The sequence below is a fragment of the Benincasa hispida genome, chromosome 2 (genome assembly GCF_009727055.1).
Source record: "Benincasa hispida cultivar B227 chromosome 2, ASM972705v1, whole genome shotgun sequence".
In the NCBI taxonomy this organism is placed as follows: Eukaryota; Viridiplantae; Streptophyta; class Magnoliopsida; order Cucurbitales; family Cucurbitaceae; genus Benincasa; species Benincasa hispida.
In genome coordinates, this window is record NC_052350.1 from 40,660,148 (window position 1) to 40,672,979 (window position 12,832).

Genomic DNA, 12,832 nt, shown 5'->3' on the forward strand with positions numbered 1-12,832 from the left:
TAGCCTTGCAAGATGGAATTCACTCCTACCCAATTTAAGGTTAGCAGATAGGTTATTCTCTTAAGTACTGATTCCAGGTCTTGAACAATCGAGGCCCCACCTTCTCATGATAGAGAAATGATTTGATTCATAGAGATTATGAATCAGAATTGTTCATTAGAGGGTCAGTAGGAACTTAAGGAACAAGATGTATTCACAAAGGTAAAACGGTAATTTTGACTTAGCTGTGATTACAAACAACCTGTGAAGGATTGACTTACTGATTATGGTTATAAAGTGGACATAATATATCTACAGTGAGAGGAGTTCAACTATGGGCTATAGTGGAGTGTCTCATTAGTTAACGAATGGGGGTTAGATCAGACTAATGAATTTAGTCGATTAATCTTGAATCGTTGGAGCCCATGATCTGTAGGTCCATGAGGTCCCCCTACTAGCTCATAAATGGTTATGCTTTAGAGTAGCTTGAGAAATTAATTTGAAACGTTCAAATTAAACGGATTTGGAGAATATATATTTAAATATGATTTAAATATATGAAAATGATTATTGTGCAAAAAATAATTTAATATTTGATATTAAATTAATTAATATTTTAAATTAATTTATGAAATTAATTTTAGAAAATTATTTTTCAGTTTTAAAAAAGTAAAATGATTTTTAATATCAAATTTTGGTTTTAAGGAAAAATTGAAAAATTAGTTTGCATGCACAAAATGGAAAAACTTGGTTTTCCATGATCATCTTCTTCATGCTCACACAAAGCTCACTTCTTCTTCTTCATTAAACTCCAAGCATGAGCTGTAAGCCATGTACATCTCTTCTTTGCATGTTCATCTGCAAGAAATAAAGAAGATTGGAGTGAATTGATGGCATGCATTACAGAGAAATTTTGTGAGAAAATTTATGCTGGAAGAAGGGTTCTTCAGAAGTGTGTTGCTGTGAACTTTTCTCTGTTTTTCATCGCTTCAAGCTGTTCTTGAGTCCCACAACTCGATCTAAAGCAACAAGAGGGTGAGGAAAATCTTGAGGTAGTTCATGGTGATCTTTGGTGAAGACTACTGCTGTTTGATCAAGTTCTTGAAGAATTCTACAAAGGTATGATCTAAAACCCTCTTATTTAGATGAGTATGCTTTAATCTTTGTCAAAATTAGTGAATTTGAATGCTTATGGATCCTTGATACTTCCGCTACATGTTATCTTACTGTAACAAAGCATGTATGTGGAGACATACAAGTGGATCATGTCTTAAGTGATAACCAAAATGGTCTGTAGTATATGGATATAGGAGGGAAACCTTATCTTGGTAACGCTACGGATGTAGCCCGCTTTATAGAATAGTTACAAGAGTTGTGACTGGCTATAGATGGTATGATCCTGATCATTCATGTGGAGACATGCGAGCGGGGGTGTCCTATACAAAGAAGTTTGTATAAGATTGTACCACGAATTGTTTAGTCTCTTTATATATCGTTGTTCATGACAGAGACTTCACTTCACTAGGATGACCATAGGTAACATGACCTTAATCCTTAGTGAGTTGGGAACTCTTGCCTTTGAGGGCGGTCCTTTGATTTGCATTGCAAAAAGAAGGAAGCCCCAATTCCAAGCGAGTGGTCAGATCGCCGACTCAAACCTACCACTTTGAGGATTCATCTGATTGGGGAGCTGGGAACTCAGCTACACAAAATGGAATTCACTCCTTCCCCGAAGCAGGGGTAAGTAGATAGATTGCTCCCTTAAGGGTTGATTTCAGGACTTGAACGATGTGGCGTAACACACCTTCTCAAGGCCCGAGAGGTGTCCACTCATAGTAGGACTATGATGTATTGTTCATTGGAGGGATCAGTGGTGCTTAAGGAGTTAGATGTAACTACAGGGGCAAAATAGTAAATTGACCAAGCTTTATTTACGAGCATCTATGAAGGGTTATCGTACTGTTGACTGGTTATATCTGATTGACACAGAAATATATCTGTAGTGAGAAGAGTGCAGTTGTCAGGCTTTAGTGGAGTGCCCGGCAGTTAACGAATGGTGGATTTCGTTACTAAAGAATTTAGTCAATATTCATGTACCGTTGGAGCTTCAAGCTACATGTCCATAAGGTCCCCTTGGTAGCTCAATGTATTCAAGTTGAGAATCAATTTTTGGGTCAATTTGAAGTGCTCAAATTTACGAGAGGATTTTATATGATATGATTAAACTGGTTCAATTATATATGATATAGTTGACATGATGTATGGATACATTAATTGGAGGAATTTAATGTAAATATGATTTATATCAAGTATAGGAGAAAAGGACTGTAGTTTAAATGTTGCATATGATGTGTTGTTAAAACTATAGGTTATAAATATAATATGATAAGTTAGTTATTATATTTATTTATAATGAAAATAATTATGAGATAAACGATCGTGTACATGAGCATTTGTCTAAACGATCGTGTAAACGATCAACCTGTTTTACTAAACGATCATGTACCTTTACTAAACGATCAAGGACCACAGTCTATATGATAGACAGAAACCTCTCCCACTTGTTTGGTCATTGAGTGCGATCGTTGTTTCCTCCTTCCCTCTACCAAATCCAACAGAGCCCACACTTCCTGGATTCTCACTCCGAGAATACCAAGGTGAGTGGTGGTGTCCCAGTTATTACTTGTTCATGGGGAAGGTTGTTTATGATTGACCAGGTGATATACTAGACGATTGCATTGGTGTTCGTAGCAACAGTGAGAGGTGTTGATCCAAGGCTTCACGAGAGCGAGAGAAAGACAGAAAAAGAGTTCTTCAAAGGTAAGTCTCTCGTCCCTTTGTATTTATTTGTGAAAGCATGTCGTAATGTGTTCTGAAATGCATAACTTCTTTGTATGTTTGTGAATGCTTGTAATTCTGTCACAATGAATTTGGAACGATCTTGCTTCCGCTCATAAGTTCTCTTTGATAAGAGTTCCTTCAGGGGCTCCATGTTCAAGACTTGGATTCAGTACTTAAGAGAACAACCTTTCTTCTATCCCTAAATCGGGTAGACGTGAACTCTTTATTGCACCCTATGTCCCCAGCTATTTACCCAATCTTACCCCTAAAATGGGAGGCTTATGAGCCGGCGTTGTTGAACCAACCCTTACTTATGAAAATCTAAGGATAATCCCGAATAAACAGGAGTTCATAGTTAGCTCAAGATTAAGATCAAGTTACCTAGGTCATCTAAGCGAAATAGTCAGTCTTGAATAGTAAACAACGTTATAAAGAAAAAGTGACTTATTTCTTGATCTGATCTTATGTAAACTCATTGCATAGGATGCCTTCGCTCCTCATGTCAATACATGAACAAATCATGATCACTTCGTTGTAGCACCTTTACAAAACTTATAACCGTTATAGAGTAGGTCGCACCCAATAGTATTACCAAAATAGGGCACCCAACCTTATTCGTATACTACAAATCATTTTAGTTATTTACTCGAACTTGATCCATTTTTATGTCTCTACATAAAGTTTAAGTAATTATGTAATAGCCATGGATATTAGTTTATTGGTTTTAGACTTTATGTATGCAATTTAAAGATTCAATAACAACTTTATTGAAGAAATGTTGAATAACATCTTTATTGATAATAGAAAATGTTACTTTACAAACTGCGAGTTTTAGGACATACAACCCATCAAATAACAATTTCGAACTGATTTTAAATAATGTGGGGTTGTAATCACTTACTGATTTGAAATATTGTAGCCTCAAGTGCATCCACTCATATCAATCTTTAGGAAGAATAACTGTTTTTTTATGATCATACCTCTTTTTCAAAAAATTTCACAAGATACGGGGATCTTTTATTGTAAGATACTTCATTTTCAATCCTCGTGGATATGATGACGAAGGAAAAACATAGTTTTTGCTTTGTCCTGACTGGATGTCGCATTTCCTTCTTTAATTATTTCTCCCAAGTTCATAGCATCCAGGTGAATTTCGACATCAAATACCCATGACAAATAATTATTGCCGTTAATATCAAAGGCCGCAAATTTTAATTTTTTGAGATTTGTCATGGTAGCACTATCATAAAATATTGTACTTATGTTAGAAATTTAATAGATATTGAATATTCAAAATAACATTAAATTTATTAATTATAACGAAGAGAGAAAAACTGACATACTTTTAGGGAGTACCTTTAGCGGAAAAAACGACAGGAGCTCGTGTTGATAATGTGTTGTGAATTTGATGAGTACAACGGGAACACGGATATAGAGAAAATATAATATAATAATATTAAATATATAAAATAAAATAATTAAAATCATGAAATTGGATAATATGAAAATTAGTGGAAGTAGAATTCTCCCATGTATGATTTTAAGATCCACCAAATGTCACTATTTATAGATAAAGTGGACTTACATAGACACCAAACATGAAAAACTACAAGGCATATGGACAATATGAAGGGTGACACATGGCTTTGGGACACTAAACAATAGACATCTATTTATTATTATAATATTCATAATAGATATATAATTTTATGAATTTGTTTTATCCAAAGTCCTTACAAGTTTTTGTTTTTTCCCCATAACTTTTTATTCCTTTTTTTGTAGTTATTTGGTGTATTCTAAGTGTTTATTTGATCATATACATTCATTACATAGAGATGAGCTTTTAAAAATCAACGATCTTTGGGTATTGAATTCAATTTAAGGGCCTATTATTTTCAAATTGTTTATTATGTTTACCGTTAGTCTATTTTAATTAGTTTATTATTTTCTAAAATTCTTAGTAACTCTCTATAGAAAAAGTTGGTAGAGGTGAGAAACATGGAGAAAAGATGAAAAGTAAAAATGGAAAAAGATGGAGATATAGAGGAATGACATGAGAAAATTAGGTATGGAAGAGATAGAGAGAGGAGCTTAGAAAATTAGAGAGAAATTATAAACAAAATATCTATTTTACATTCTTTTGAAAAAAAAATATATATTTATTTTACATTTTAAATACAATACAATATCAAAATTGTTGTAAAAAAATCTTTGATGATCACAAGATTTTTTTTTTCAAAAAAATTAATTTTTCGGGTATGATTTTAACTATAAAACCTGTAAAATATATTTTAGAAAAAGGATGCTTGCAAAAAAGGCAAAGCAAATTACAATAATTAGTCTCCTAGTCCACACATATGTTATTTGTAAAAATGACAAAAAAATGTAGCCCAACTCACATATAAAGATGTAAAATGTTGCAAATGTCCTCACTATTTATAGAAATAGATATACATTTGATATACTTGACCGATATACTTGATAATGATACACTTTACTGAAATGCTTGTTATACTAGTGAATTATGAACTCATTTATAGTGTTGATAAACTTGATACACTTGATTGATATACTTGATATACTTGATAATGATGCACTTGACTGATATATTGTTGATAATTTTGTCAATCATGCACTTGTATATACTACTCATAAACTTGATGCACTAGATTGATATACTTGATAGATATATTGTTGATAAACTTGATAATGATACACTCCTTCATCCTGTTGATACATTTGATTGATATACTGCTCATAAACTTGATAATGATGCCCTCATTCATACTGTTGATGCATTTGTTTGATATACTATTTATGAAGGTTAAAAAAATAAAAACGACACTAAAATTTCTTTTCTTCGTGCACAGTAGACCCCTCCCTAACATTTTCCTCCCTTCGCCATTCACTGCCAGCCACCGCTCCGCCTCCCCCGTCGTAACCTCGTCGCACGTCCGATCGTTGTCACGTGAATTGTCACCAATAAGGCTCCTCTCGTCTATTTCTCTCTCCTATTTTCTCTCTATCTTTCTTTTCTCTCTGTTGCTGAAGAGGAATAAAAGTGATTCATTAAAAGAACAAAATTGGAATACAAAATAAACAAAACATCAAATTTGAAAATTTTGCCATATATGCAAATTTTCTTACATTGAAGACATGTTTGCAATTAGACATTCTAAATGTGTCACCATTGTAAATACCATAGAAAACCCAACAAAATCTTTTTTTAAAAAATTAAGTAGCTCAATGAATAAATATATTCTGAATGAATACCTAATATGTTAGAGTAATTGACGTTATTTAATTTTATTTTTTTAAAAAAATTTATATTTTTTTATCAACAAACTATGATATAATTTTAAAATTAGGATTTCATTAATCTTGGAAGTAACAAATAAGTTTAAAGTAAATACCTAATCCCATACAAACGTAAATAATTTTAAAATATTAATATCTTTTAAACTAAATAATTATAAAGATGGGGTTTTAGTCAAATTTGTGGTTAAAAAAAAAAAAAAACTTTACTAAAATAAATTGGCATATTCACAATTTAAAAAATAAATAAACTTTTAACATTCACACAACAAAACTCATAAACATGTGCATCCCACATAATTCATTCCTAATTAATACAAAAATGAAATGCAAAATTTTTTTTTTTTTTTTTTTGACAATATGAAATGCAAATTGTTTATATAAATAATATATACCTATGAAGCATATCTTATCGCTGCCCATTCTCCTGTCGTTGTCGGTACATTTTGTGTTACATTTAAGTTGGTTTACATTATTTAGAGGCGTTGACAGGATACATTATTTGAATAGTTATATTTTCTTGGGCTGATAATATAAATAGCAAATTTTAAATTTTCATTTGAAAGTTTCAAAATATTAAAAATAGTAAAATGAATTTAAATAATAAAAAATATTAATTAGTAAAGGACCAAACTATCCTAAAAACTAACAAAATGAGTACAAGTAGATAATGTTTAAAAAAAAACTTGAAAATCGCAAATACACTCTATCTAAACATTCTAAAAGCAAAAAAAGAAAAAAAAATTACAATCTCAACCAAAAATTAGCTAAAAAACAAATAAGATGACCAAAATCCTAGAAATGGTTCCAAAATCCAAAAACCAACCAATATGGTCCTCATCGACAACCAATTGACGGTTTCTTTTTCGGTGGACGATCACGATGGTGTGCCTACAATACGATGATCACAGGTGATGGCATGTGGCTATTTAGAGAACTAGTTGGTGATGAGCAAAAGAAGACTTGACAGTCATGCAAACTGAAATGTAGCAGAGATGGTGATGATGATAGTGAGAGAAGAAAGAATAGAAAGCTCTAAAGGAGGAGACCTAAGATGCGATTGTGGTGAAGAGGGTGTGTTGATATCAATTTTAAAGGAGAGGTTGTGGAGATGTTATGACTACAAGTTTGATGCAAATGGGAAAATAAGAGAGAGAAAAGGGTGGGATGAGAGAGAAGTAGAATTAGTGTTTTTAAAAAATATATATATTTATAAATTTGTAAGGTGGAGAGTGCTTAGATTTTTTTTTTTATTTTCCACAAAAAATTATAAATATATTGGAACTTGGAATGAGAGTTAGGTTTTCTTTTTAATGGAACAATGGAGAATAAATCTTATTAAAATAATAATTAGGTATATAAATATGTTTTATATACCAATGATATATTATTATATCACTGTATTACATTTTAAAAAGTATAAAATATATAAATAGTAATAATATAAAAAAATATGGTTATGCTAACAAAACATATAAAAAATAAAAAAAATAAAATAGAATCCGATAAAAAAAGATTGATTCAAATGGATATTAACATGAAAAATGATAATTAAAATCGCATAACTTCATATTACAATTATAGTGTATGTTAAATGTAGATTAATTAATCTCATAACTTCATATTACAATTACACTGTATGTGAAAATTTATATTAGTTAATTTCCAGAGTTGACCGAAGAAAAACTAGAAATACGTTTAACTTCATATCACATTTTGAATCTGATAACATTTTTAAACAAATGAAAAAAGATTTAGATAAAATTAAATCTGGTAACAAAAAGTGAAATCAATTTAAAAAGAGTTAAATAAACCAAATTTGATAATAATGTTCTCAGAAGGTTGGAGAGAATGATATGTTTCTATTGAATTATTACTCAAATGTATATTTGAAAGATTCACAATAAAGAGTAGTCAACCATCACGTAAAAATTATAACTTCTGATTTTCTAACGTCCAAGTTGTGGAAGTTTCAATTTATTATAATATCAAACTCTGGTTCTCTCTAATGAATAAGATTTCATCTTCTTTTATGAGAAAACGAAGAAAGTTGAATATAATAATAAAGTAAAAGAAGATTGGATCGTCATACAAGAACACATGAAGAGGAAAATAGGAAAATCAATGGATCAATGGATAGAATCGTTTGGTAAAATCAAAAGATGAAGATGAAAAAAAAAATTGAAATTAAGAAGAAAAAAAAATAAATTTGTTAATTCAATCTTATTTATGCGTCAATAACAAATACATGATTTTTAGATAATGAAATGTAAATAATCAAAAATGTATTTCGAAACGCTAACAATGGTAATATAATAATAAAATATAACATAAAATAAGATAAAAATAGTGACTAAATATAAAATATATACAGTTGAATCTAATAACATATGCAAAACAATTTAAACCTTAAAAAATATGGAAAAAGATCTAATTAATTTATCAAAAATATGTATAAAATAATGAAAAACAATTTATATATCTTTCCCTTTTTTAGTACTGAATGTAATACTTATACTAAAAAAATTTGTGGATCCTCATATATGCCTATATCATTTAATCTAATAGATATAGTCCGTTGGATAATTATTTTGATTTTTGGATTTTGATTTTTAAAATTAAGTCAACAAACACTATATCTATTTATTAGTTTTTTTATTACTTTTATTTTGTTATATACATCTCGTTTTAAAAAGCACGTCAAATTCTAAAAATTAAAAAGAAGAAAAAAATCAAAACATGTTCTTATTTTGTATGATTTGATTAAGAACTCAAATGTTTACTTGGGAAAAATAAAAATATGATTAAGAAATGGTGGAAAAACAAACACAATTTTAAAAGCAAAAAATTAAATGATTACCAACCGAGTTTAATTTACATGAAAAAAACTTTCAACTTTGAGGTTAGTTTAAATAATATTGCATTTCAAAAGGTTTAATTTTTACCATTAAACTTTAAATGGTCTTCCAAAAATACATTTTAGAGAGTTTTGTTTTTGTTAAAATTAGATGAAAATTGACCCAATAACTAATGTGTAAACATTGAAATGCATTATGTAAATAACCTAATAAGTGAAGCATAAAAATTGATTATGTAAATGATCCAATGATGTCTATTGAGATCAAAACAATCCTTTTAATATTTTATATAGTTACAAATAATATCACATATTTTTTTTTATTTATATATATATATAAGCTACTTGTTATCACGTCAATTTTCATCCTTTTTTAATAAAAAAAAAAATATATGCAGTTCGAAGTTCTCCCGTTAAAATGAAACTTTTCAAAATTTATCTATATTATTAAAATATAACCCAATGTTTAAGGCTATCTTGTATAATTGGATCATCATAATAAATACACACACAACCTAATATCATTCTAAACCCTATATTAAAAGGGTTTAATTTTAATTCTTATATCTTCCATAAATCTTAAATTTAAAATTATTTTTAAATAAAAAAAAATGAGCCAACTTATTTACAAATATAATAAAATTTCACTATCTATCGCGATCTATCACCGAACAGTGACAGTTTACTATATTTAAAAATATTTTCAATAATTTTATAATTTAGAATAATTATCTTAAATTTAATTTTATTACTGATTTTTTATTAAAAAAATTTTATTATCTATTAGCATATTCACTATAAATCTTGTATTTTCTTTTATGAAAAAATATTTATAGTATTTAACCAATTTCGATTAAAATAAAGTGTAAAGTACAAGAGCCAAAATGAAGTTTTAAACTAGATAGGTTTACTCCAAATACATAATATTATATAACAAATTAACAAAATAATAATAAAAAAAAAAGGTTAAAATTGAAAGTTATAGATTTATCACAAGAAAATGTCAACTATACATGGAAAGTTAATCATTCTCACTCTATTTTCTAACACAAATCACCAAATGTCCAAAAGGAATCTAAATTTAAACCCTATTTACATTAATTTTCTACAATAAAACCCAAAAAAAAAAAGGACAAAATTGTTTAAAAAAAAAAAAAAATTCACAATCAAAAAGAATTTACCTCCAAAGCATAATTCCTTTTCAACTTCATCAATTTCCTCACAGCTTCTCCATAGACTCCAAGTTTCTCCCGTTCTTCATCATCAAATTCATCTCCTATTGAATCTAATCCATCCAATCCAATTCCTCCACCACTTGGCCTAATCACCACCAGCGTCGCCGCCGTCATTACGAATCCGGCCGCCGGCAGATCCAACACCGGCACATGCCACATCTCCATCTTCAGATCTGGAATTACAGTCCTCTGTACCGAAGAAGCTCCAATCGAAGAACTCAAAGACGATTTCATCGATTCTCTGAGTTCCATCACTTCTTTCTCTTCCATACACAATCTTCCTTGTTTTGTTGAATCAGTAATCAACACAGTTTTTAGCAACGGAAAATCATTCACCATCTGTTTCACTAAGTAATGTCTCATGGAAGCAGCAATTAACGATGAAATCGTCCATATAATTCGTAACTTAAGCTCTTCATCTCCCATTTCCGATTCTGAATCTAAATCTAATCGATTTTCCTCTGTTTCTTTAACTTCTAAATCAGATTCAACAATCGATTTCCTCCGTAAAGACGACGCTCCGAGAACAACGCAACTCTTCAATTCAGAACCAAACTCGGCTTTCCATTTGAGTAAAGCACCGCCGTTATGATTCGAACCGATTTCATCGCCGCAGCAAGGGAGTTCCATATGAACGAACTTAATTCCTTTCAATTCCTTCAACGCAACGCTTGGCCAGTAATACCACTCGCTGAATCCAGAACTGGATTGCGAAGTACGAGCAATCAGACGGCGAATCAAACGAAAAGGCGTAAACAGAAACCTACGAACGAAAAACCTAATCGTTGAACTGGATTGCGAAGTACGAGTGATTCTGGATTTCGACTTGGAATCGAGGAGGAGACGAGGAATGGCGAGGAAAACGGAATCGGATTGTGAAGTGAGAGAGGCGAATCGTTTGGAGACGGTGAGGCATCGAATTAGAGAAGGAGCGTCGGTTAATTTGGTGAAGATGAGATGAAGAATTGCATCAGGTAGAAGATCAAACAAGTCTTGGTCTACATGTTGTTCTTGATGATGATTTTGAATTGGAATTGGAATTTGATTGTTGGTTTGATCCATGAGGAATATGATGATCTTGATTTTTGATGTTGTTGGTGGGGATTTGGAGAGGGATTAAGAGGAAGTTGGGTGAAGAGTTTGATTAGATTAGACGGCTTATAGAGAGAGAAAAAGGGATACCGTGGGTTTTGAGTGGGTTTCAGTTTGACCGATTTTTTCATAGATTTGTAAGAAAGAAGTTTTATTTATTTATTTATTTATATTTGCTGACTATACAAAATATGCAAACATATCTCTTCGTCTTCCCCCCATTCCTTAGGATATTCTCTTTCCTTCAAATAATAATAATAATAAATAAATAGAGACATTCTCGCTTCTTTGGAAAGTGCCTTTCCAATCCGGGCCAAACCATATATCTATAACCATGCAACTAATCATGATGTTTGTTGTTCGGATCTTCTATCTTATAAAAAAACTACATACCTCTAAGTCACTAATATTAGACGTGTTCAAATAATTTGAAACAACAAAGATAAGAGTTAGGTTGGATTAATTTTGTTCTTGGATTGGTTTGGGTTAAGCTTTTGGATGAGTTGTATAAATGGTATTCAAATACAAAATAATAAAATATGTAGTATAAAAATAAAATAATTGCATATATAGAACAAAAAAAAAAGGTAAAAGACTAAAAAGCTCATCCCAACAACCATTTCGGACGTTGCTTCTCGGTTTTATCAAATTGAAAGTTATCACTGATAGTTGCTATCAATGGTAAGTTTAAATTTGAGAAATGTGCTATTAGTGAATATCACTTATAGCTTCTATTAATGATATCTTTTGATTTGAGAAATGTGTTATTAGTGAATATCATTGGTAGCTGCTATTGATGATGCTGCATCAATTGCTATTACTAATAGCTCCTATCAGTGATAACTTTTAATTTGAAAAATGTGTAATCAGTTGCTATCCCAAACACTGCCAAAATCCTCCATCATTTATGCTGAAATGCTTATCTTTTAGTACAGTTGCAACTTTTGTTGAAATAAATTATTGATTTCAAGTTATTGGTATATGTGAGAGAAGACATTTATATCATTTAGAAATTCATAAATTAAATTGATAGTTAAAGTTGCTTAAACGAATTCTTCAACATGTTGTTCAAAAATTAAACACTATCAAGTTGTACAAACATTAAACACTAGAGATTAGTGATAGAAGCTATCACTGGTAGCATGATATCTATGACAGAAGCTATCATTAATAGCATGATATCAGTAACAAAAGCTATCACTGATAGTACGATATCCTTTTTTTTTTTTTTTTCTTAATCCCGTCAGTTTCAACGTCGTTCGATCCAACCGTCTGATCGAGATCTCTGTCGTGCAATTCGGAACCCTAACAGAAACACGTTGAAGTCTTCTGTCTAGTTTAGTTTTCTTAGAGCCCACAAAAATGGAAGCTCTGAAAGCTCCACTCCATGCGTGATCTCGTGAATGATCCCTCGTAAGCTTGCGTTCCCTTCCGAATTTGAAAGTTAACACCATCGATTGGGGATTTTTGTTGATCGAGCCACACAAAGGTAGACTTCCATGGAGAATCGCCC

The 12,832-nt window shown here is 30.7% G+C and overlaps 1 protein-coding gene across 3 annotated transcripts; it reads right to left on the bottom strand.

Moving 5' to 3' along the window:
- Positions 1–5,501: 5,501 nt before the first annotated feature.
- LOC120070746 (F-box protein At4g18380-like) lies at positions 5,502–11,463 on the bottom strand. 3 transcript variants are annotated; one of them, XM_039022621.1, is made up of 2 exons: positions 10,174–11,463; positions 5,502–5,859 (listed from the first exon to the last, which is right to left on the bottom strand). In XM_039022621.1, exons 1-2 carry the CDS (start codon positions 11,287–11,289, stop codon positions 5,797–5,799), a joined length of 1,179 nt encoding a protein of 392 aa, XP_038878549.1. In that variant the 5' UTR covers positions 11,290–11,463; the 3' UTR covers positions 5,502–5,796. The 3 variants fall into 3 exon arrangements, with proteins under 3 accessions (XP_038878549.1, XP_038878548.1, XP_038878550.1); XM_039022620.1 differs by having other exon boundaries at positions 5,503–5,865; positions 10,174–11,462; XM_039022622.1 differs by lacking the exon at positions 5,502–5,859 and having other exon boundaries at positions 9,957–11,462.
- Positions 11,464–12,832: the final 1,369 nt, after the last annotated feature.